Source organism: Epinephelus lanceolatus, chromosome 22 (genome assembly GCF_041903045.1).
Source record: "Epinephelus lanceolatus isolate andai-2023 chromosome 22, ASM4190304v1, whole genome shotgun sequence".
Lineage (NCBI taxonomy): Eukaryota > Metazoa > Chordata > Actinopteri > Perciformes > Serranidae > Epinephelus > Epinephelus lanceolatus.
This window is the reverse complement of record NC_135755.1, coordinates 14519251-14546401: the sequence shown is the minus strand read 5'-3', so window position 1 is coordinate 14546401 and position 27151 is coordinate 14519251. Positions and strand designations below refer to the sequence as shown.

The following is a 27151-nucleotide window of genomic DNA, read 5'->3' as shown; positions in this document are numbered from 1 at the left end:
CGGACACAGATTTTTACGGTCAGCCGCTGCCAGTCACGGAATAGTCAGATTTACTTTATCTATAACAAACAGATGGCATTTTAGTACAAAACCGTGTAACCACTGCCAACACATGCCATAAATACTGCTGACATTGATGGAGAGGCGGTTTGAACATGGTTACGTAATAAAAAAACAGGAGGTCGAGAGGGTCATTTTCCTTGAAAGATTATGATCAGTAAAGGAAATTAAGCAGGGGCACGCTCCTAAGCCCTACGTTTGTTTTATAAACTACCTGATTGAGATTCAAAGGGGAATTATTTCAAAAGAAACATGTTGGTTGGTGACCATAAATAACGGAGGGATTCCAAATGTGTGTAAACTGTCTACCTCTGAAGTTAAAACAAATGCAGACATTTAGGCTAAAGACATCTGCAGCTAGTGACACGGCCGTAGAGCTGCAACATATAATGATCAGTTGACAGCTACAACCCTGATTCCCAAAAAGTTGGGGCACTGTTTAAAACATACATAAAAGCAGAACGCAATCACTTGCATATCCTTCTCGGCATAGTGTAGAAATAAGTACTCAACAAGTCTTTTTAACTTATTTCCAATGCAGCTAACTGAAATTTCTTTCATACTTGAAGAGGCTTGTGTTTGCAATGCCAGCTTCAAGACACTTCCTGTATGAAGACGCTGATCTCTCAGTGTTTAGACGAGAGTTTGGCCCATTTTCCACACAGACAGTCTTTAAAGTTCAAGGATTTCGGGGTCCTGCCGGTGAATCTTGAGAGAAAATTTCACTTTCAAGATTTCACCAATTGGTGTCCTCAGTCCCCAAATGCTTACTGACTGCTTGTAAAGAAAAAGGTGATGTAAGACAGTGGTAAACATGCTCCTGTCCCAACTCTTTTGGTTCAAATTCAGAATGTGTGCACATACATTTACAAAAAACAATAGAGTTTATCAGTTTGAGTATTGAATATCTTGTCTTTGTGCTGTATTCAATTGAATATAGGTCAAAAAAGGACGTGCAGATCATTGCATTCTGTTTTATTAATGGTCTACACAGCTTCCGATCTGGTTTCGATATTTCTCTATTATGGTAAACTGAATATTTTTGGGTTGTGGACAAAACAAGACCTTTAAAGACATCGTCTTGGGCTTCAGGAAACACTGATCAACTTTTTCTTATGATTTTCTGACATTTTCTAGACCAAACAAGTATTTGATAAATTGAGAAAATGATAGGCAGATTAATCAGCTGACAAGGGAAAACCTAAACTCTTTCAAAAGCAAAAAGAAAAATAATTCACAGCACAATCATTCAATGTCAACATCTTAAAAACTGCAGAATGAATATCGATCAACATTAAAATGGGAAGATATTAAAGCTCTCAGTGATATTGTGGTGGAGGAGCATTGTCTGCTGACATTTTTATTTGTATTGGTCTAACCTTGTTTGTCTGTATATGTGTTAGTCTGTTTATCTGTCTGGCTGATAAATCAACTCTGTGATACAGCAAATACCTCTACAGTATGAGCTGCTGTAAAAAATGTTTTTTCCCTGTCTATGTGGCTTTAACGTCAAAATATGAGGTTTGTATTAAACAGTGAAAACAAAGCCATATTTCTTTATCTAATCCCCCAAAATTTGTCTGTCTGCTCCAATACACTGTGATCCCTTAGTGACCAATGTGTAATGCCTTTCATTCAGCACAGAGTGGCCAGTGCCATTAAGCACTGGTCCAACAGTCTCTGCCCTCCTCATTCATCGACTCCCTGCATCCCTTCTCCTATTCTCTCTCCTCTCAGAGCATTCATTACAACATGATTCAACATGCTGCTAATGGAAACACAGGGTGTTCTCATTCGACCACCGTTGTCTTTCCATTTGTTCCTTTCATCCATTCACCCAAAATGATGCATGTTTGGTTAAATAAGCCCTCAGTGATTTGTGTTCCATTATATAAGGGCGTGAATTTCTCCCTAGTAGCAAATGTTTTACTACAGAAACATACTTGGATTCAACATTTCCAATTTCCCCAAATGTGGTCTTAAACTTCACAGTATATTGGTGCAGCTGACTGTGAGGGTCTCCATTAACTCTTTGTTTTAACTGATTTATAAAAGGACAGTACAGCGATTGAACTACTAAACAGCATGCTTAAAGGCCTTAGGCCCTGTTCCTTACCTTTATATCTCAAAGGAACAGTTTAACATTTTGGTAAATATGCCTATTCACCTTCTTGCCGGTAGAATGAGAAGATTAACACCATGCTCATGTCTGTATGCCAAGTATGTGGCTACAACCATCTTAGCTTAGCTTAGCATAAAGACAGGAAACAGTCTTGGCTTGACTGTCATGAATCCATCAACCAACACCTCTAAAGCTCATTAAGGCCCCTTTCCTACTTGACATATAAACACCAGCTAACATTTGGTTTTTTGATGTAATGGGAAAGGTTATAATCGGCATTCATTCCAGGGGCTAATGACTCTGCAGTAGTTACAGGTATTTGTCGGCTCTAACTCAAATCAGCAGTGATTGCAATGCATCATCCAGGTGAACACACCAATTTTAGCTCCTTTGCCAGTGCAATGCAATGACAGGCTACCACAAAATACCATCTGACTCCGTCCAAGCACCACTTGAACATCAATACAAATTAGTTGGCACCAAGTTTAAAAGAGAGACAGCTTAAGTAAGAGAGTAAAAGAAGCAACTGATTTTGTCACTGTTGGAGAACTTGACTAGCTGTTTCTCCTTGTTTCAAGTCTTAATGCTAAGCTAATCTAACTAGCTGCTGGCTCCAGCTTTGAAATTACTGCACAAACATGAGAGTAATCCTCTCATCTAACTCTCGGCAATATTCCCCAAAATGTTGAACTATGCCTTTGGGTGTTTATCTTTAACTCCAGCCTTTGCAGTGATCTGCTCAATCAAACCAAGTCAATTAATCAAACTTATTGTATCTTGTTTCTGTCAGGCTCCTGTTTCTGGGTCGCAGTGCTTGACGGACGTGTGGTGGGGATCGTGGCGGCACAAGGCCATGAGGATGACAACACGGTGGAGCTTCATCGCATGTCAGTGGACTCGCGCTACCGCGGCAAAGGCATCGCGAAGGCACTGGGTCGTCGTGTTCTGGAGTTTGCCGTGCGCAACAACTACGCTGCTGTGGTCCTCGGCACGACGGCTGTCAAGTTGGCTGCCCACAAGCTGTACGAGTCGCTGGGCTTCCGCCGAACAGGCCAGAGCGAGGACTACAGGCTCCCCGGGATGACCCGCTCGCCGCTGGAGAGGCTCTTCTTCCAGATCCGCTACAGCCGCTACCGCTTGCAGCTCCGTGAGGAGTGAGAGGTGACAGGGAGAGGGAGAGATGGAGAGGGGGAGATGGAGAAAGAGAGGGACAGAGAGAGAGAGAGAGAGAGAGAGCAACGACCCTCCTTCACCCGAGAGCCCCGACCGCATCCTCTCCTCTGACAGCTTTTATTTATTTTGTGTCATTAGAGATAACTTCGAGTACTACTTAACACTTCTACTATTTCATCTTTAAAGTCACTAACGTTTTCATTACTATTATGCTTTTGTTGCTGTTGTTTTTGTATTATACTTTTACATTTTAAATAAGAGTTTTATTTCTTTTCCTCTATTTTATTAAGCTATTTTTTGTACCTTTACCCCTCCCCTTTCACTGTGGGAGAAAAAAGATATTGGCTTTTATAGAAGACATCCAACTGGCACCCCAACTAGGCACCCTCCCCTGCCCCTTTGGTTTAGAGATCATGTGACTTTGATCAATACTCCCCTTCATTACTACTCCACAATGCCCTTTTTACCCCTCCCCCATTACCTCAAGCCCTCCCCTCCCTCCCACGTCTCCTAATTTCCCCACAGCAAAATTCAACAGACGGGTTAGACTCAGGAGAGTGCAATGAGACATTTGCATTCTGAGTCATTGGGGGTGGACAGAGCAGTGGATGGGTTGGGAGGGGCGGGTACTGAGAGTAAAACACATAAGAAAGCTTGTGGTACACACTCTCTTTTATAAAAGCTCTTCAATGTTACATTTTGTGTGCACGTTGTGGACAGTGTGGTCGTGCACACACAAACCAAGTCATTTGGCTTTTAGCCAGTCTCTCAAGACACCATATTGAAGCACAGTGAGAGTGTGTTACTGACCCCCGTAGTGAGAGAGAAGGATGACAGAATGGTTACCGGAATATGCACTGTGTATCATCCTGACTCAACACAGTGCATCTTCCTCACAACCCCTCCTCCTCTTCACTGTCCTCACTAATTATTTGATTGGATCTCTCTGCTTCCTTTCTATTGTTTTATTAATCACAGCTTTTCTCAGAGGGCCTCTGATTGGTTGAGGGTGACAGGAGGGCAGAAGTTTCTCGCTGACAGATCCCATGATACAATATAGCTGCATGTCAGAGCTTGTGCGTGTGTGTGTGTGTGTATGTGCGTATGTGAGAGTATATGACTGTGTGTGTGTGGGGGTGTGTGTGTGTGTGTGTGTGTGTGTGTGTGTGCTTGATGAGGCCATGGTTAGACATTAGGCCTCAACAGTGTATGATGAATTTTTTATTTTGCGTGAACAGACGCGCACCTTTCTTGCTACGAGTCAAGTGTTATCTAAGTAAACATTACTACTTTCTATGTGTACTTATAAAATGTTTACTGATTGAAAGGTACATTCTAACACTTTGAATATATTTGACTAATAATTTTATAACTTTAAACACATATTACCACATTGTAATATGCAAATTTTACTGTCAAAACTACGACAACTACAAGTAGCTAAAAGTAGACCACACTCCACATACTTAATCCAGGTTATTGGGGATCAACTTGGGTAAGACATGACTACTAGCAATACTTGCAAACCTACAGTACATAACTGAGCACAAACAGCAAATAATTATTTAAACCAATATATTGGCATTAGTATTCCCCCTCCCCCATGTGTTTATATTGTGTATACAGTTGAAAACTCATGTAGCGAACAAAAAAGTTTCTCCCATAACACCTCTCTGCATCTCCATCTCCATCTCCATCCTCTGACCATACAACCAGCAGTAGATTCAACCATCCACAACTCTGAGCCTAAGTTACGTCATCACACCATTTGTAAAAAGTAAAATATAAAGAAAAACACAACAAAAAAAAATCACATAAGATGGAAAAAAAGACAGAAAAAAATTGAATACAAATGTAATCGTCATGAAGTTAGCAATGACCCTCCTTGCCTTGCCACCCTCCCCCTTCCCAAACCTCCCATTCACGAATCTGTCTGCAACCCTGGGCTAGACCCCACACCCTCCATCTGAACCCTCCACTGACCTTTGACCCTCCCTGTCCCAGGCCACACCCATTTCCCCCACCCATCTCTGCATGCGCCACAGAGCCTTGCTGCACTGCTTTTATTATTCCATTTGAAGCTTGTTGGACCAACCCTAGACCCCGCCCCCTTACTCTGATGTCATCTAGGCAGTGTGACGTGCTGGGACAGGCCAGTGTCAGGTTGCAAGGCTGATGTATGGTTGTATGCAGAAGACACAGGCAGCGAGAGAGAGAAAATGTGCGTGTGTGTGTGTGTGTGTTCAGAGTTGGTGCAGATACACTCACCAGCTGCAGCACTGTCTGGATGACATCATGCCTGCCAGCCAACCAACTGTAGAATGCAAAAAGCAATGCAAGTGTGGCATGCCTCTGTACCCGGTGTGTGTACGGTGCCTGCCCTGGAAAAGTGTAGAAGAAAAAAAAACAACTAATTTATATACGATATATATAAATATATACATAAAAAGAAAATAAGCTTCTTTTTTTAAATGAACATATAAAAGAAATGTGTGTTTCTTTGTTTGGAAAAAAAATTGTATCATTTGCATGAAATGTGTCTTTGAATGCAAAAATAACTTTTAGGGGAGAAACTCCTAGCACATGGCATACAGTGGAACCATAGACTTGTAATTTTTTATCATGGTTTATTTTATTTTAAGGGATTATAATTCTCTAGGAGTGTGAAATTAATACCAGCCGCAGGTAGAGTTGTTCTGATACCAGTATCTCTGATACTGCCTACTGCTGGATTGGGTATCGGCAAGTACGTGAGTCTATGCATGTGGTCTAGAAACTTACTTTAATTGGCCTCCACTTTATTGTCATAGTAAAAAAGATATGAAAGAGGGGAAAGAAGGCAAAGACCCCCAGCAAAGTGCCCTGGGATGCACCCCATTTTTCCATTTTTAACACATTTTATTTGGCTTCTTGACATGGAAATGGGTTGGTAGTATAAAGCTGTCTTGTTTTTTGTAAACCACAGAGACACCAGACCAGTACTCATATTGGCCGATATGCAAGTTCATTGGAATCGGTATCAGTAAGAACGAATTTGTATCAGAACATCTCTAACTACAAGCCAGTGCTCACTCATCTTAAGGAGATGGTTGCATCACACTCTAAAGGCCTCACTGAAATTGCAAGCGGCTACTGATATTCAGATTTATCTGTCACTGGCAGGAGGACAAAAAAGTTAATTTCCTTCCTTGATCACAGTGGGAGTCCTCTTCGATTAAACCAGCTTGTGGTAATGGTCCCAAACACTTTGAAGATCATCATTGGGCATTGGGCGAATGATGCAAGAGATAAACATCTATTCCCATGCAGTGCGTAGTGTAAAATCTTTCATCCACCAAGTCCTTTGCTAAGTTTATCATTTGCAGATAGAAGGAAACAGTTTTTGGGAATCCTCTAGGATGGGAGTCAGTTTCACTATTCATCATGTGACTGGGACGGGACAAGAAAAAAAAAGCCAACGGGAGTGGGTGGGATGGGAATCGTAATAACAATAGGTCTGTTTTTATAAATAAATATGCAGTTTTAATATGAATGAAACTGTGCAGTAGAACCTGAAGTCATCTAAGAAAAAGATGGTGAGAACATAAAATTAAAATCATTGCAATAAACCCCAAACGAAACATGAAAAGGGATGGGACAGGAGCCATTTTTCTGGGATTGGGACAGGAGTTTTTGTGGGAGTGGTAATTTGCAGTGGTCAAATGTTTAGATTTTGCTCCAGGTGACACAGGTTATTCCTGTTTCCTGTCAAAAGTGTCTTCAAACGCCATACTGAACCTCCACCTGTGTCAGCTACATGCCTAAAAATATACAGTACACACCTCTTTCTTTTGCATCGAACTTTGGATTAAACCTTCGACAACATATTTTTTTATATGTAGGGATGTACATTCAGAATCCCAACAATGGACAAAAGTTGATTTTAGCTACTTAAAGCCATTGAGATGCTTATGTATGTCAGCTCCCATGTTACTAAGGCTTCTTCTTCCCCTTCCCTTCCTTTGTTTAAACCTCGTCTAGCGGAGGTTTAGCTACTGATGAGTTCTTTGTCCTTTAAATCAGAGCCAACTTAAGATTTCTCTATAAAATCCTACAAAGCAAAAGCAAGGCACAAATGCACTGAAAGCATCAGACAGTATTGTTGTAAAGAGGCATGTTTTCATAGGGCCAACATGTGGACGATGCCTCGCACCACCTTCATGCATCTGCTTTGAACTTGGTTGTTGCTGGAGAGTCAAAAGAGGACCAGACTGTGTTTTGTGACGTTTCTGGAGCAACAGCCACCACTGGCCTTCTTACAGTAGCTACAAACTTCCTACTAAGCCAAGAAAGACATTAGGTAACAGGATACAACAGCCGAAGTAAAGTATGAACACTATACTAATTTTTTGCTGATTTGCTTGGTCTGTCTTTACATAAATCTGGCGACAGCTTTGTGTGTTCCACCATCTTGTGGCGCCACCATTACTGCGGTGGGAAGTTGCAGTGTTTGCAGCTGCGTGAGAGCAGCAAAGGTTGTGGATGCTGTAAATCATCTAATTGATGACAAACTTATTGACTGTGCCAAATAAAAGTCGCAACAGCGACACATTAAACTGAGAGTCACCATTAATTTCATAGTCACATTTCAAGTTAGAGGGTCTTCAGCTTCTGTTCTATAACATATTTCCCAGTGAAGTGGAATATTTGAGTGGTATACAGTAACAAAAGGGATTTCATTTAAGTCTGTCACATTTGATTGGACCACTAAAAAGTAGTTGGGCTTAGAATTTAGCACGATACAGAGCTACAGCAAAGTCAGCTGCTGACTGGACTGTTGGCTCCACACACACCTCCCTCACTGTTAGATCAGGATGAGGACGAAGTAGAGAAGAATAAATTAAACTTCCTCCACAATCTGGAGACTGGAAATAAAAATGATTGGAAATGAAAACAAAGGTTTTGCCTACTGATATCCAAACTAACATATCTTTTCAGAGCTCTCCATATTGCTCTGTGCAGTTTTATATGACTGGTGTTGCCAACTAGTCGCCCAAAGTCTCTATAGATTTGATGAACTTTTGTAACCCCCCTGAGGGCAGGATGAGTCATCAAACATTTTAAACTGTTTTATCTGATCTTACAAAGTGAGAAAAGACAGGGAAATTGATGTAAAACATACTCTGATACTGATTTATTGACATTTATTTGGCATATAAGAGAAGATAAACAATCAGTTTACACAGGAAACAATCAATTTAACTGAAACACCAGACAAATTATACGGGTCATTGCCCTAGAAAAAGCAACTAACATTATATTTCTCAGTGACGCCAAAGTTAGCTGTATGAGGGAATTTGTTCTGTGGGACCACCGCAGCCCCTAGACATTAGCCCACTAATGTTAGCTACGTTAGCTAAGCAGTGTTAACTTAGCTGCTATTACTTGTTTCACAGTTAGTTGAAGTCTAACACTACTGTTGGAGCAGCTGAAAACTGCACAGGCTCTTCCAGATATTGTCAAAAGTAATATTACACAAAAACTAAAGGTAAAAGTAGCCACCGCAGTAATGGTGACTTGTTTGCTTGAAGTGCTTTGCCAGATTCGTCTGTAAAGAATCAGACCATAGAGCAGACAATAAATGCAGTTGTGCAAACTAAGTGTCAGTGGTGCTGTGGCTTTAGATTTTCTCACAGAAACACAACAGCAGAGACACGTTTGGAGTTTTAAATAACTTATGTCAGTGTGTTTGGGTCCTCAATGTTTGATTCAGCCCACTCGTCACACTAGACTTGTGTGAGGTCTGAAGGTTGAGAGTGAGAGGTGGGCTCTGCTGAGGTGGACTGTAAAATAAACTTGTCAAAGAATGTGAAGTCTGTCAATTCTGAGCCATTTCTGCTGCTGCCAATCTTAGTTTTTGCCTGATGAAATTTAAAAATGCTCCTTCATGTATTTTTGGGAAAAAATTCTTATCCTTACTGGTATATATTCTGAACAAAGGTAATATCTTTCAAACCGCCTTTGCCAAGGCCTTATGCACTGGAATCAAACGCTGGAGTTCAAATATCTTGTGGACTGCATGGCTTAAGGTAGTTACGGGGTGATTTTGAATTGTAAAGATGAAGTGCACTGATGACAATGCATTTATTTCTCGTCTGAGCAATGTCTGTTTTTTACTTCATGTGAATGCTATGCCCTGTGACATCTCACCTCCCATTTTAAACTGGTAACGCATACTTGATGTTAGAATGTAGTAATTAAACTGTATGCAACTTCTACCAGAGTGTAATTAGTTACAAACCATTCCTCTGAAATGTTCTGCTGATGTACAATCCAAAAACAATCCCACACTTTTTTTTTTTTAATTTAGTTTTCTGTGATTTGTTTGAGTGTGAGTGTGCTGTCCTATTGGTTGAGGTTTGAGAAGGTATGCTGCATAAAGGCCTCTCGTGCTGGAGAAGGCTCTTATATTTTAGAGTGCTTTAGAACCCAAAAATGATCATCTGATGCTCTCTCTCTGATGGCAGACACAGAGGCACAAGCTTCAGTAGTTTTTAAAATCCTGGTCACGTTTAATTCTGGCTTTTAAAGTAACCAAACAGTCAAAATATCAGTATTTGTCAATATTACATTCAGTTGATCTGCTGGTGAAGGAGCATAGAAGTCAAAACTGCACAAATGTACAGATCCTGTGGGTGTGTTACTCTGAAGGTGTGTGTCCATGCTCGGCAGCCTCGGGGGCGAACACTCACAGGCATGAATGTAAACTGCCAACATTTAAGGTCTTAGAAAGATTTTTATGTTTTTAATCTTTCTTGGTTGCTTTTTTACTTTACGAACGAGATGAACAGGGGAAAAAAAGGTGAAAAGCAGCTATTGGTTCTTTCATTAAGTGACTAAATCACTACATTAGACGTTAGACATTTTGTGTGATTGTAAATAGCCGTATCTCTGCCTATTGTCAATGTATTATTTACTGCAACCTGTCATCTTTGCTGGTTTTAACCTATCCTAATGGAGTTCATTTTTGTCTCAGAAGATGGCTGTCACCCGGAATGTTCCACCTAACGAGGAGGGCGAGGGGTGAGGGAGGAATGTGCCACATTGGCAGTTAAATGGGGGGCTGTGTGCGTGGTGGTGGTGGGGTTGCGGCGACAGAGCTCCACAGCATGGACTCCCTCTCTCTCTCTACCTCTGGTGAGGATTTTGCTCCACTGTGGCAAACACAGAAGGACTCACTCTGGACTGAGGCCACAGGTGCCAAGAACACATAAGCACTTGTAGCACAACTGTGTCTTGTTTTGCTAGTTTTGATTTTTTACATTTCCTATGAAGAGTATGGATAAAGTTTCTCTTTCTCCTGTATTATTGACTGTATGTATCATAAGCATATATACAAGACATGATACGTTAATGTATAATTCATGCTACGACCCATGGCTAATTTTTGAGGTGAAAATTTGCCAAAGGTGACAGTAACTGCTGCATTTTTATTCCTTATGTGGCTATATTTTGTTCAACACAATCCTGTTGGTATTATTTGGGAAAAAAAAATCCTGCCCACGTGCCATCTAATCAAGCAATAAATACAAACAAACAGAAAATCACAAAATAATGACACTATCAACAATGATTTTATTAAAAACATGAAATGCTGCATTGATGTTATATTCCTTATACTGTACCAATTAGTGGCAGCGATGCCATCACATTATCAGCATTGCAACATTACCACTCGTTACATCGGAGCCTGGAGGGGTGTTTGATTGTAAAACGTTTCTGTTTTTTTGTATTTTTCTTTATAAAGAGGTGTCAAAGACGTGTTTTTTAAAAGTTGAAGTACACAGGTGTACCTCTGCATATTTGTACAGATGTCAATAGGAGAATAGGGGGAAATGACAAGAGAGGGATGATGGATGCTAAAGAATGAGCAGTTCAAGCAGACAGGGAAAAGATGGCGCAGCCAAACTCTGAAAGTGCAATCTGCTGAGCATATATTTAACCTGGAAGGCTTCTGGTTAACTTGTAACTGCTGAGATGTGCACTGCAACTTCTCTACCACTGCTCTGTCAGTACAATTAAACATAATCAATTCTAAACATGCTGCAGCTGCCAGAATCTCAACTCTCAATCATGTTGACTTTTCTCACAAGTGAGATTCAAAGTCTTTTTTTGAATCTGCAAGTTAGTTACTGTAAAGTTGTAAAGTATATTTTACTGTAAATAGCATCTGGGGGTCATTTTTACTCCTTTTGTAACAGAAACTGTGGATTTAAAAAGATTTAAAAATATATTTTAAAAGATATTTACAGCGCTAATAAAAGATTCCACAGTAATGCAGGTGTCTTCATCTGTATTACCTCATAACAATCCTGTACTGACTCATGGCTGCCACTTTCAGGGGCGACGGAGCACGCCATCTTAGCCTTGGTGTCTCTGTCCTGCAGTGATGGGTTCAGACACAGCCTTCCTTGTCCCGCCTGTCTGCTTGAACTCTCAGGTCACCAGAGAGAGCCTCCAACACTGCAGCAGCTTGTGGCACACACCAGCCATGGCCATGAATGTCAGTGGCCCTGGACTGAGCTATTTAGCTACAGCAAGCTGCTGCAAAATGTGCGGGGCTCTCTCTGCCCTGGAGCCCTGTCATGGCTGTTGTCTGTTGCCAGGAGACCGACCCGCACAAAGCACAGCAGGGGATTGATATGCAGCCACACTGTGGGGAGGCAGGCAGGTCAACCAGTCGGCCATGATAGAGGAGTGGAAGAAGGGATTGATAGATAGATGGATGACGTGGATTTGGGGGGGGGAGGGAATTAAATTGTAACTGAGGGAACTTTGGAAACCTGGAGTTTGGAGTGGGGTGCTCTGGCTACGGTGAGGAATTTGAGAGTGGAGGCCCTGAGGCATGTAAAGTAGAGCAGGGAAAAAACAGTGCCAGGGGCCCACTGGGTAAGAGAGGCTCCAGGAGGAGGAAGAGAGGAAAAGCAGGGTTAAAATTAAAGACAGAAGAAGATTCTCATGTACAGTAGTAAGGTCAAGCGTGGTGTGGTGATTTAGCAGATTTAGTGATTCCCAGGGAGACAGTGCTGAAGATGAAGAGGCGTGCCTGTTGGTTCAACCGGTCTGCCCGACCTCAGTGAGACTGCAGTGACAACCTGGTTTTTATTGGGGTCTATTAGCTTTCAGTTCCCTTTCTGCCATTCCTTTGGAAGACCGCTGTATTACCGCACCGGGATTACTCTTATTATTGTGATTATTAACCCTTTCTTTTATACTGACAACACTTGGAACACTGTATAGATGTAAAGATGGGATTTCCTGCATTATGATTGAACCATGGATGTACATATATTGTATCAATTAAAATGATGATGCATTAAGCTTTTATATGTCGCAAAAGTGATCTGATTTTTTTTTTTTTTTGCCAAGAGAGCAGAGCAGAGCAGAGAGGGGAAACGATGCACACTGAGAATCATTTGAGATAACAATCAGATTTCATACAAGTGTCAGCAATCACGGCCGCGAGGATATGTGCTGCAGTGTCTACTTACACATCTCACAGTCGCCATGGCAGCGAGGGGAAGCTCATGCTGTTGCCCTTGACAACTGGAGTCTTCAGAGAGACACTCGGCTCCTGTTAAGAGCACAGGTCATTGAAGCGAAGGCATCACTCAAGTTAAATGAGCATAATCATACCCTCATTCATACCTTTGAAGTGATACTAATGTTCAAGAAATAGAATAAAGGTCAACATACAGTAATTCTCCATCAGGTATGTCACAATTATCCTCCCCAAAATAAGTCTTATTCACAATATAATCCTGATATTCATCAAAATATGCTTAAAACTCTTCAAATGGCACTAAAACATACTGGAATCACTACACCTTACATTTAGTTAATAAAAAACAAGTAGGATTCAAATTTGGTAGAAATCTTAACAGCCAGGATTTTCAACCATTTGAAATGGGGCCAATCACCTACTTCATATTGCCAGGAAGTCTCATGATTGAGATCAAAATCTCTTTCACAAGTGAGACCTACCCAAAGTAGCAGCCGTGCAAAATTACAACATATTAAAGTACAACATATCCAACATGATATACAGAAATTCACAATGAAACAGAAGAACACCTATTTAACATAATGGCTTCTTAAGGCTACATGCCTCGATCACCTTATTCTTTATGATGCCCTTAAATTCAACAATGGATTTTAAAGTTTCTAACTTTACATCTTTTGCATTGTAGGAAAATGCAGTTTTCCCTGGATCTGTCAAAACCTGTTGTACATTAAAAGCAACCAACCAACTTAACAGCTCAACAGACCATTTTAGAGCAATTCCAAACAAAATCTTAGATCAGGAGTTCTCAGAGTCTTGATTACTTATATTCGATTCGATATGAAATATGCCGATGCTTGATTAAGATCTTTTGCGGTCTTTGAAGTTGGTGTGTATGCTGTCTGTTTTTGCAGTCTCTTTTATTGTTGGCTGCCCAGCAGTCTCTTTTAACTGCTGAACACAATATTATAAATTATAAATGATTTGTGTAAGGACCATAGACTGTAAAATAACAGAAGTAGCTACTGTGATGTCACCAATTGGTTTGTGGTCTCCCGTTTTGAAGCATGGAGTCCAGCAATTCAGTCGTCACCATCTTGTTTTACTTGAAGCAAGAAGTGACCATATTTGGACGAGAGGCTGGAGCTGTGGGGGAGTGAGGGGTAGATCTCACTGAGAATCCGAGGACACTATTGGCTGACAGCCTGTCACTCAAAGTTCTGTAGGAACTGACTTGCTTCTGGAGCCAGCCTCAAGTAGCTATTCAAAGAACTGCAGTTTTTGGCACTTCTGTGCTGGCTTCAGCTTCGAAGGTTGCTGCTTGGTAAGGACATTCAAGCTAAAATACACTTATATGCTGATGACACTGTCATCTATACACATGCCTCTCCACAGTTCAGGTGGTACAAGAGCTTCAGACAGAATATCAATCATTGGAAACTGCTCTGCTGAGTTTCAAATTAGTTTGATAGCTCAGAAAACAACATTTATGGTATTCTCAAAAGCTCGCTCACAGTAGCTTGATGATTTTAGCATAGTCATGTCTGATGGTAAATTATTGAAAGGATGCCCTCGTACAAGTACTGTGTATTTTGTATAACTGAATTTCCCCTCAGGAATTAATGAAGTGTATCTTCTTCTATTTTTTATCAGAACCTGCCATAAAATAGTATTGTCCAGTCCTTATTCTCCATCATGCATTTTTTTAAATTTTAGTAATGAGGAATATTAATAGGCAGTTTGTAATAACTAGTCTATCCCTTATATGATGTACTACCACTAAGCAGAACACAAATAGAGGAGTTTAGAAAGTCTTTAAAAACATCTTTATTAGTTTTGGTTTTACCTCCATACCTACTTCGAACACCCCTACTCCATAAGTGCAGAGTGCCCTCTAGAATTTGCACATTGCACATTTTCACAGTCTCACGTTCCCCTCTCAAAGGGGGGAAGGCCGTGCACCCTTAAACCACAGAACAATGAGAGAATAGAGGGGCAGATTTCCATAACACTGTCCATTGCTCTGGCATTGAACTGCTCATACTGACCTGGTGAGAAAAGCTTCCCTCACATCAGCACATGGAGAACACATTCCTGTCAGTCAGTGGGTTCAACTAGAGAAGTGGAGGGCTGGTCCTCTGAAAAAGAAGTGAAACTAGAGGAATGTAAATGCATGACAAGACAAAGTGTTGGCAGATCTGCTGGGTATCCCACATGCCACCTTTGTACCCACCGAAAAAGTGACAACTGCAATAATTAGCAGCCAAAATGAGGTGACATTTTAAATAGGTAATAGGGGTTAGGCTTTGTTGAAATGTCACAAAGTGTATGGTTCTACCTAGACCCATTTTGTAGGCTTTAAGGGTCTTAATTGGAGGACAGTACAAAAGGGGGCCAAAAGAGTCTCGCTGTGGCTGCCAGAGACAAGGAAACTCGGTCAGTGTGCCTGGAAGCTGGTGACTGTATGTGAGTGTATTCATGGTGGCTGTGTGGATAAAAAAAAAAAAGTGGGCGTGTGTGTTTCTCAAGTGTGTGTGTATATGCTTGTGTACGAGCATTCAAGGAATGTGTGTGTGACAGAGGCACGAACAAGACAAAGGGGAGAGTGGGCTAGAGCCAAGTGAGCGGATAAAAGATGAGCTGGAGAGAAGCGAGGCGCTGGATGCACACGGCTGAGCAAAATTAGATCATCTGCTTTGAATCAGCTGAATGCAACCAGCAGAGATGAAGCTCATTAGAGAAAGCGCCCTTGAAAATATCACATCATTAAAATGCTAAAATATCTGCTAAAGACAATGGACTTTTTCTAAACTTTCAATTGCTCTTTTCCATCTGAAATTTCCCTCTTAAATCAACACTGACAATTAAGGGTGACAGGAATAATATCAGGAAACAATGACTTAAACTCATTTGTAACGTTTGTTGAAATTCAACCTTATTATGCTGCTTCTATTTTTCTACACTTCAGTTAATAAAAGCATTGGCTTTACACTGTCCTAAAATGTAACACGCAAATTAGTTTGAAGAATTAATTAGGGATTGGTGTGTAGTCTACATAGAAAAATCCTGCACGTGGAGATGAAACTGGCTGAGAAAGGTCATTGGGTTTATGAGGAGGGAACCTTTCGGAGACGCTTCTCAGCAAGATTTATTCAACATGAACAAAGCCTAAAAACAATAGATACAAGGAGGTTTTCTATTGAACACAGCATACCATATTGCAAGTGTAGCTCAACCGTTACGCCTTTTTAAAAACCATATCAACAACAAATTTTATGAACCAATAAATACCAAGCACTCTCTCAAAGATTCACCTTGGCAACAAGGCAGAGAAAACAGCGTTGGTCTTAACAAGAGAGTGTGAAAACGGAGGAGGAGAGGAGGAGGACAAGAAATCTTTTTTTTTTTTTGCAGGATGGAGGAGAGCGATCCAGTCTGTGGCTCCTGCCGTTGCCCCCGGATACGGATGGAGTGAAAGCAAGAGCTGGGAGCTGGAAGGAGCTGCAGCTGCCTGGTTTCCATGGCAATGTGGATGCAGGACAAGCGAAGAGAGAGGGAGGGACAGACTGAGCGAAAGAGAAAGACGATGAGAGAGAGAGACTCGGAGGCAGAAATATGAGAACATACCAAGAGGGAGTGCGAGGGAGCAGAGCAAGAGAAGTGTATTAAATACAGCAGCGTGGCAGTGGAAGAGGCAAAAGGGCGGGGAGATGGAGAGAGCAAAAATAACGGAGGGAGGAGGAAGCACTCAGAGAGAAGGAGACACTGGAGGGATGTTAAGCTCAGACATGGATCCCCAAGACTTGCCACTGGAGACTGCCACCTTCAGGGGGACCTGGAAAACACACACACACACACACACAAAAAGGGAAGGGTGTCAGTGTGTCAGCATACATATGTAGATGTCCTTCTCAGCGGCCTACTCCGATCACCTAACTGCTGCCTGACAGAAAAACAGCCACAAAGCTGATGAAAAATCATTACAAAATACTTATGTTAAATAAATCTGTTGCCCTGTGGCTTGTTGTCCACATTTTATTAGTCAGTAATCCACTGAGTAAATATTTGTATTATCGAAAAAGCAGTTACCTTCTCCATGAAGCTTCTGGAAATTAAATTTGGAGAAATTTGGATGAAATCACACACACATACACCCACACACGTACACACACACACGATCACGCATACAAGCATAGATGCATAGGAAATGAAACATGCTTCTTTTGCTTAGGCTTGTTAATTTATTATGAATATTTATTGTGTTGTGTTCTATAATTACACACTAAAAAGCTGAAAAGATGGATCACTATGTAATAGCGCCTAAGAATGATTTCTGAGTGTTAAAATTGTGGGTTGATGGGTGAAATATCTCCATAATATCTTCCACTGTACTTAAGAAGAAAGTGTTTCAACCACAGCATTTGCAAGTAAAGCTAACACTATAAATAAACCATGAGCCCATTTATTGGACCATGTTCCCTTGTGATGCAGTATGGTAGTTATTATGTACATCTACATTTGCCTGGAGCCCGTGGCAACAAAAAAAGTCTTTGCATGCAGTCTGAACAAAGACTGAACACATCAGCTGACACTGTTATCCCACTGAATGATTTTAAGTTCAGGCTCCATTTAGGCCCCGACCCATGCTGCTTCTTTGCACCCTAAAACCCACTGTCTTCATGGAATATCAGTCTATGATATACACACTTAAAAAACAGCACCTGGAAGAAGATCAGCTCTGAACACGGGATTTATGGTAAGTAGGCTATGATACGGTGCTTGTTATGGTTGCCTGACCTTGCATTTTTCAGGCAGTTAAAGACGCGGCATGTGTCCCAGCCTAGCTTACCTTAAGATGGACTCCCAGATGGTCTATGTGCTGAAGGGACTCCATGGTGCTCCTCACCAGTGCTGCACCAGAGTACATGCACAAGGATGTAGATGCAGGTATTAATGGTAATAATAGTGACCATAGTCATTGCATTGTAGGTAATGAAGGCCAAGGGTTTGACATGGTACAGTTCATTAGTGTCAAGTGAAATAGCTGACAACTGATATTGAAGGTTGAAAATTCACCTGCAAACTGTTCCACCTGGGAGTCCTCCACTTCATACAGCAGCTCATCGTGGAGCTGTGCCACCAGCCTACAGTTACAGACACATTCATTCTTTATAGACGTAAGGCTTCAACTAAGTTCTATCGTATTCTCCATCCTGCTCACCCAACATACCCTGATATATTTAATTCAGGTATATTTTGGCTCTTGGCTTCAAGTGTGTTTACTCTAGCAGAGTGTTTGGCGTGTACCAGCAGCAGTCATTTGGGAAAACTCCTCAACTCTACAAATTTATCTGGCTGGTAAAGTGGTGAATGTTGTTTAAGTGTTTTGGCGTGACAGACTCAGTCAGTTCCTCTTCATAAATATAAAACTTGTTAATGCTTTGCTTGTACAGATTCAGAAGGAACTACAGTGTGAAGAGCTGGTGGGTACTTTGCCACTGTAGTGAAGGAGACAGTGTTTGATATTACATAGAAGCAGTAGCTCATAATATGAGCATCTTGAGTCAATAGGGCCATGTCTAGTGGTTGTACCTGGCAGAAAGTGAGCTGGAGGAGGAGACCAGGTTAAAGATTCTGATCATGGCCATCTTACAGAGATCAGCAGCAGAACCTGCACACACACACACATAAACACAATCAGCAGGATGAATGGATGGTCGTTAAAAAACTAAACTACGGAAGCTGATTTATTATTAAATTAGGTGTACAGTAAAATACTGAACTGAGTTACAATGATTGACTTTATTCACAAACTGCTAATTTCTCACAACTGCCACCTCTCTGATTATCAGAGGAAAAACAATAAAGATGCACACCAGCAAACGAGCTATCGGTCAACTTACCTTGGACCACAAAGTTGACAGCTTGCCTCTCAGCCTGCATGCGGATGCCCCAATCATTGGAGTTGATGTTAGGGAGGGTCCGTCGACGACCCATGATGGAGAGCACATAACCTGAACAAAAAAAAAAACAAAACAAAAAAAAAAAAGAAGCAAAAATGCAAGATGTTTAAATTCCATAATCAATAGTCATCATTCTGAGCACAGTTCATGCGTGGTAGTCATGCCTTCAATCAAGCAAATCTGTCCTTGAAGGCTGAATCTCTCACACAGCCAAGCTTAAAATAGTATTTATACCCATTCAGTCCAGCAGCTACGCTACTCCTTCAAGATTCACTGTGTATATATATATGGATAACAATAAAATCTCTCTTGTCTTGTATTAAATGTGAAACACAGAGTTATACTGAGATTATATTTAGGAACTGTGTAAATGTTGCATTTTAGTGAAATCAGTTAACGTCATACATAGAGAGTTCTTTTTCTTTAGAATCATACAGAGGCCAACTATTATAAAATATCAGGACATGTGTCACAAGACATATAACAGGTTTATCATTTTTTTCAGACATTTTTTATTTACTTGCAGCTTTGTATCATAATAATGTGGGTAGTATGTGTAAATGAACTGTGGTAAACTTCTTTCCATCTCACCAGCTTCAACGTTTCAAGTCATCCAGCGGATTTTCGCTGGTTCTAGGGCTGTTGCTCAAACTATACATTGTACTTCCACATTTTTGTATGCCCTCCACCATGATCACAGAGTATAGATGTGGATCAAAAGAAAGACCCACCCCTCTTTTCCTTTTCAGAGCAGGGCTGATCAAATATAAACCAAGATTATGTTACTGTATTGCCTATTTATTGCCTACAATGTCCTCAGAAACATCTTTTAGTGCACTGTTTGGCTGTGATAAGTGAATTTGTGAACAGGAGGTGGGGGCCATACTGTTTCCTGTATTGTGAAAGTGAACACTGAAAATGAGATCAAACAGTAAAACTAAGCAGTGCTCATTAAATATGTACCAAGATGTTGTAACTGTGTTGCCTATTTCTTGCCTTAAATGTTTTTAGAAACATTTTTTAGCTACTGTTTAGGTGTATTTTGAGATCGTTTGTCACCAGTCGGACGTCATATTGTTTCCTGCTTCAAAATAGACAAGCTCACACAATAGCTGTGTTCGAAATCGCTCCCTATCACGGATATAGTGCACTATATAGTGTGTTCGCCATTTTGTAGTGTTGTTCGAATTCTCCGCGGTTAATTTCATTCACTATATAGTGGACTATAAAATACCCACAATGCACAGCAAATGTGAGTGAACAAACAAAGTACCCTACATTTTACTCCAGTATACCACAATGCAATGCGGTCGTCTTTTGCCAGAGGAGAAGAAGAACAACAACAACTTTAACTGTGCCAATAGTTTGCTTATATCAGCTGGCATGTTAGCTTAGATTTTTTTAGGCTAATTACCAGTTGACATCGGCAAATCAACCAAAGGCGCCTTAAACGCCTAAGACACGTTTGCCTTCGCCTCCATCTTTGCCTGAGGAGCAGGACTTGGGTCAGCAGCATCCAAACAATCACTGGAATCATTATTTTAATACACAAAAAGAAAAGAAACGAATAGGATGCTAGCCGGTTACGAGCTAACAATAGCCACTTAGCTCGCACAAGCCAGGTAGCTCGTAGCCTGTGCACTATTGTGGGCTATTACAGCTCACAATGCAGACACACAACCGTAGCTGACAAAACCAAACGTCCACACCGTTGACATTTCAACAATTTATTGACAAAAAGTACAACCACCATACAGTTCGATCATCCTCAAAGCGCCTGGTTTGTTTACATGATGCTCGGCGCGTCCACTTGCGTCACAGGAGTATGCGGCGCAGCTACTGATGCAACGACGCTCAGAAAATTTCAGTTAGTGTCCAAAATCTCGTTCAGTCGTTCCCCATGTAGTGCACTATATAGTAAACATGAAATAGGGAATAGTGAGTGAGTAAGTGAGTGGACGGTTTCGAACACAGCTTATGTCATCCACCAGTGGGAGCGTTTATTGGTAGGGTAGGTATAGGTTTCCTACCTTTATGGAAAACCGAATGCCACAGCTGTTTCTCTGTTTTCTCTGATCATGTAACACTAATTTTAAAATTATTTTCGTCTTTCTGCTGCATAGACAAAGACATCTTTCAGTGAAATACTTCTTTAAATCACACAAATAGAGCACGGTCATCCACAACAAAGACACCACAGACTGTATGGGTTGTAACATTAGCTGCTGCTGCAGAAGTGTGAGCCCCACGCTGGAGACAGCTGGTTAGAATCCAACCCAACACACACAGTGACAGTGCTAACTGTTAGCATCACACGGCTAACGTCACTGAACAGTCATTAACGTGCTAACAACAAGTTGAGCTTCTTCAGCGTTGATGTGAGTTTGTTGGGACCATTTAACGGCTGGGTGTTGGATGTTAGCCGCTGCTGCTGTGGTAGCTCGTGCTAATCAGGCAGACATTGAACTGACTGCTAGATGGGGGGAGAGTGGCTCTGAAGACTGCAGCAACAGAAAGTTTGCTGAGTTGGGATAGTCCAAGATCCTGGCATAAAGAGGATCAAATGCAGGTATAGTTTGACAGGAGAAGTTTTGATACTAGTTGATACTGGGGGGTTTTGGGCAATAGCTTTCAGGTATGGAGTATGGATACTCAGCCCTTAAGAACAGTAGCAAAACTGTCTGAAGACTGAATTGAGTTTTGGCGTACAACTGTGTGTGCAGCAACAGTCTCTGGATGGAGACACTCACTCCTTTCAGTTAAGTGACTCATCCACAACATGCTGAGCAGAACTAAAGCCACAGAGTGCGATTTGAAGAGAACAGTTTCATGAAAAGTCATTTGTTGATACAGCATTATAGGTGATCATGGTAACAGCAGGTTTACAATGAATGAAGCACATGCCCACCCACCCTCACACACACAAGGGTGCAACACGCACACACGCACGTACACACAAAACTTGGTATCCACATGATTCACGTACAAAGGCAAAGAAAAAAAAGCACCCTCACATTCCCAGTACAGTGACACACTGGAGGGCAACACAAGAATGTGTGGTGACGTGATACGCACATTATACACAAACACACACATTTTCAAATGCAGGTATGCAACACACACACTCACACACAGTGGACCAGTACATTCCACCAGCTGGACAATGGAGAGGGCTTTACAGCTAAATCCCTCTAGTATCCCTTATTATGGGGAAAGCCAACCAGGGCATGAAACCTGAATGACCCTCTTCCCTGAACACACACACCCACATGTGCACACACACACACACACACACACACACACACACACACACACACAATCACACATACAAGCATAAATGCATAGGAAATGAGCACACACTGGACAGTAATAAACACAAAAACCGTGTGCTCACTGCAAACAGACCCATGACACATGCGTGTGACCTTTTCACCAGGAATGTGACCTTTGTTCTGGGGCCCGATGATGGAGAAGTGAGGTCTATGCGGTGTCACACAAACGTTGATTCCAACTATGGACAGGTATGTGAATCACACAATCGGCAGCTTTTTAAGTCAGTGACACAGAGGTGTGAGGGCCAGTGTTTTTCCAGCTCAGACTGTTTGTATGGACACAGTGGTAGCTCACATGATGGGCAGCGGCACTAGAAACTAGGACGGGTAAACAGTTACATAGCATCATATATCAACTTTTGGTGGCTTTGAACTTATGAAGAAATGAGGAAAAATAATCACAAAATGAGTTTTGAAAGGCCCTGACAACCTATTTTTATAATCAGCCCTTTAGTATTTTATGTTATGTAAAAGTTAATCACGTCCTTCCATACACCAATCATGATTTAGTGATATTTAAATATTTAAATTACATCCAAATAGTCCTGATTAAGCAGATTAGTTTTGAAGTGTTAAACTTGTCATTACACCTTATAATGTTTTGTTTCTTCAAACTTTTAATTTAGATTTTGCCGTAATGACTTCTTTGCCTCCTGAGGCCAAATAGCAATTAGTGTAATTAAATCTAAACACAACGACATATCATCCCTGTTAAACTAATATGGCAAACTTGTCCAACTGTTACGAAGCAACGTTATCATACATTTGGAGTCTGTGTTTTTAGTGAACTGGTGAATGTAAGTCCTTCAAGTCTTTTTAGGCTCTGTTTTGGGTCACTACCAACTTCTCTTTAGCTGCTAGGCCGCCGAACATTACGCTAAGACAGTGAACTAAATCAGTAAAGTTACAGCTGGACAACTTAATGAAACCAAGGGGCTTTACGGGCTTTGAGTTGAGTCTGATGTTCACTACACTGAACATCATTTTGGTTATTAGAAAATAAATGTTGAGTATATCTCAGCACCCATTATGAAAAATTAGTACTAATCATTGGCAATTACAAGTGTCCTTAATTAAAAATGTTGTCAAAATGTTGGTAAAGTGACATTTCAGAAAACAGGAGTTGACTTTTCTCATCTTGGGTGTGTGTGTAGTGTTTGGACTGAAGTTGTCCACATAGCACTGTGCTACCGCCATTTGTGCGGCTCATTATCCACAACAGAGCATAAGAGGACGAAGCAGCAGCTACACTGCAAATCCCTTTTTTATTAATGACGAGCCTTTGCCAGCTCCACTGTGTGCAAGTTGAAGTATCTGCATGCGTATGTGCATGGACAGTTTGACAGAGCGTCAGAGCCAGGATGTGTGCGAGGTGTTTGCATGTCTATGCAGATCTAGGCTACCCTGTGTCTGCTGTGGCCTTCAGAAGACTTTCATCTCTGTGATTCCCCCAGTTGTTATAAAAAGAAAAAAATATCCTGGTTGTCTTTTTATCTCAGGCAGTCTTTACAAGTGAAGGAACGGCATTCATCCCAAGAGCATTGATGAAATGCGCGCGATATGAAGAACAACAGGACTGGCTTACCCAGTGTGGTGGCTTTATCTCTTATTAATATCAAGGACAGCGAGTGTGGACCATTCAGAGAAGTGTGGTCACAGCAGCTCTGGCTATGAAGTAATCTATTGTAGTTTATATAATAAAGCTATCACAATATTCCTGGTTTTTGTCCTCAATGTTGTCCCATTCCTTCTGTGTTGTTACATTTCTTCCTCCATTACATCCACAGCCTTTTCCTCTTTTCTTCCTTCTCTGTCATTACACCCACACTGTGATACTAACCTCACCTTCATGTTGCCCTTTTCCAATACAATTCCAACAAATTTGACAGCAGCTGAGCCCGCACCATTCACCTCATCTCTGCTCAGCCTGCCAGCATCCAGCAAGTTCTGAACAAAATATCGCTGTATCAGATACCAATCAACTATGAACTCAGAGCAGTGCAGAGTGGACGTGGAGCCCAGGCACACATTAATCTCTGCTCCTGGAGTCAGAGTACAGCTAAAACAGCCAGGAAATTTAGTGTGAGACTGTATGTCTACCTCCCAGTCAGCACAGGTTACAGAGGGCTATGTCATCGATCAGCTGCTGTAAATTCCTGCTGTGGAATGAGGGGAGAGACAAAAGGAAAAGAGACATGAAGACAAAGATATCAAAGTAAGACAGACAGGAAAATGGAAAGACAGAGAGGAGAGAGGGAAAAGGAACAAAGAGAAAGAGTGAGACAGACAGGCAGACTGAAGGACAGCAAGACAAAGAGAGAGTGGGACGAGCGGGGCAGATAAATCCTGGCGCCGTCTCCGATGGGAGGATCACCATGGTGATGAGCTGAATTAAAGCCGACTGTGGTGCGCAACATCACTTCCACTGTGATCTGTGCGCGGCATTTTGGAAGAATGAGTCCATTACGTCGCTTCAATTAGGAAGCTGACACCAGAGAATGGGAGGCGATGAGTGGGGAGCGGGGTGTGTCACCGGTGATAGGTTGCTGTGGGTGATGGAGCACCTGTCTGTGCGTGATGGCGGGTCCTTGTTTGTGAGCAAGGTGTACGCCATCCTGGCTGACATAAAAAACATCTACTGCCCTGACCTAATTCTAGATGTTTACTACAAAACAAGGTTATTTTTCAACTCTTGTTATACAACATTAAATAACTAAAGACCTAGTTTTCCATGCAGGGACAGCCTGAGAGAAAAGAATTTGTGGCACAGATTTCAGAGACTGCACAGAGACTAATTTAATTGTGGTGTAATTGGTTTATACTATAACTGTTCACTTCGGTAGTTTTCAACCTGGATGTTATTTTCCCATGGTTTTGTGTCTAAGTGACTAATGGGAACAACAATTTCTTAAACTGGTCCATTATTGAGCGAGAGCACTGCAGCTGGCAACCGCAAAAATTGGCTGTGATGAAACCAGTTGTAGCATGTTTGTGCTGTCATGTAGGTCCAATAAAAATGCTTGTAAATGCCACTGACAGGCTCAGATTGTCATTTTTAGTGTCTGACAACATAATGGAAAGGATCCCTACAGTAATAGGCTTTTTTGTTAAAGGTTAAAATCACTTATGTTGAACCAGCAACAGCCCAGAAATCACCAACACCAATTCCACCAGTCTCTATTTAAATAAACAGTAATTTTGGCATGTATGGAGCTAACACATTTTAACATCTAACTGGGTGAATTAAGGGTTTATTTATCAGAGTTGGTGATTGTTGGAACTGTGAAAAGACGAACTAAGATGGTTTCTGTGAGTTGTATTTTGTCTCTGTCGACTTTAAATGAGGTGTGTTTTACGATGATAAAATTACTGTTTATTTAAATGGAATCTGGTGGGTTTGCTGATGGCGATTTTGGGGCTGTTTTTGGTGAAACAAAAGAGGATCTTACTGTTTAAAGGTCCAGTGTGTAGATTTGGTGGCATCTCGCAGTGAGGTTGCAGAACTGAAACGTCTCCCTTATGCCAAGCATGTAAAAGAACTACGGTGGCCCACGTGATACAGCGAAAAGCAAATGACCCTATCTAGATCCAGTGTTTGATATGTCTGTTCTGGGCTACTGTAGAAATGTGGCAGACTCCATGGAAGAGGATCTGCTCCATATGCAGTTATAAACTGCTCATTCTAAGGTAAGAACACAAGAACACATGTCTGTTCTGGGCTACTGTAGAAATGTGGCAGACTCCATGGAAGAGGATCTGCTCCATATGCAGTTATAAACTGCTCATTCTAAGGTAAGAACACAACGATTCTTATTTTTATGTAATTTTGCCCCTAAATCCTCGACACTGGACCTTTAACGAAAAGGTCTACCTCTCTAAGGATCCTTTCCATAAGTTGTCAGATACAGAATAACAATCTGTGTCTGCCAGAGGCAAAAACAAGTACTTTTAGTGGACATATATTAAAGGCCCAGACACGCAAAACCAACACAGAATGGGCAACAACAAAAGCTGGCTGTTGGGTTGCCTGACATTGCCTGGGTCTCAGTCAAAAAGTTGCACATGCACTCACCGCAAGGACTATAGCTGATGGCCAACCAGCACAAATGCTCTGCACTTGCCTGACAGGAAATAACTCTCCACACCAGCAGACAGAGGTTGTCTGTATTTGTTACTCAAAAAGGGAAACCAGAAGACCATCTTGATGCTAATAAGCCAGATAGCACATTAACAACACAATCCAATGCTGAAAGAACAAAGAATATTTACCGTGCACCAGTGAACAATAACGCAAACCATCATGAAAGGATTCTGCGTAAGAAAAATAATCTTATGTGATGTAACAAGTTGGTTCTGGTCTCACTCCCTCTTGAGTTTAGCTGTTTTGGTTACTTTCCTCATTTCTGTTTCTCCTTTTGTGCGCTAAGCTTAAATGCTAATCAGACTGATTTGTCAGCCTGTCAGTGAATCAGACTGATGCAAAAAAAGCTGAAAAGGGCAGAAGAAAGGCAAAAGCACAGGGAACACTGCATCAACTAGATGCGCACAGACAGCTGACCATTGGATTCATGTTCAGGGCCTCAGAGTGGTTACATTTCAGCCAGTTTTGCGGTTGCCAGCTGCAGCAATCTCGCTCAGAACTGGATCGATTTCAAAAATTATTGTACCCATTAGTCACTTCGACACAGAAACGTGAGGGAAAAAAGGGCCATGTTGAAAAATAGCAAATTCAAATTTCCCTTTAATTAGGAAGGGAAAAGCCGATATGGTACACATAAGATAAAGTGAAGATGGGATTTGATACCAAGCCAGAATCTGAGGTCGTAACCCAAACACAGGCCTCAGCGTTGAAGTTGGAGGATCTGTCTTGGTGCAGGCTGACCTCATCCCTCTGCCTGTCAACACTGGGCCCATGTACTGTGTGCAATGAGGGTTAAAGTGCAGACTTTACACTATTTTG

The 27151-nt window shown here is 41.4% G+C and overlaps 2 protein-coding genes across 2 annotated transcripts in view; one reads left to right on the top strand and one right to left on the bottom strand.

The window, feature by feature from the left end:
• Window positions 1–12721, top strand: part of nat8l (N-acetyltransferase 8-like) — a 31484-nt gene extending 18763 nt beyond the window's left edge. Inside the window, exon 3 of the mRNA XM_033651725.2 lies at window positions 2973–12721. Coding sequence (XP_033507616.1) covers window positions 2973–3340 — 368 coding nt within the window. The 3' untranslated portion in view covers window positions 3341–12721. The remainder of the gene's footprint in view (window positions 1–2972) is intronic.
• Window positions 9086–27151, bottom strand: part of poln (polymerase (DNA directed) nu) — an 89643-nt gene continuing 71577 nt past the window's right edge. Inside the window, exons 22-27 of the mRNA XM_078164777.1 lie at window positions 18800–18910; window positions 18489–18567; window positions 17973–18040; window positions 17746–17807; window positions 14945–16731; window positions 9086–12968 (exon numbers count right to left, since the gene is read on the bottom strand). Of these exons, the coding sequence (XP_078020903.1) occupies window positions 16645–16731; window positions 17746–17807; window positions 17973–18040; window positions 18489–18567; window positions 18800–18910 (407 nt within the window). The 3' untranslated portion in view covers window positions 9086–12968; window positions 14945–16644. The remainder of the gene's footprint in view (window positions 12969–14944; window positions 16732–17745; window positions 17808–17972; window positions 18041–18488; window positions 18568–18799; window positions 18911–27151) is intronic.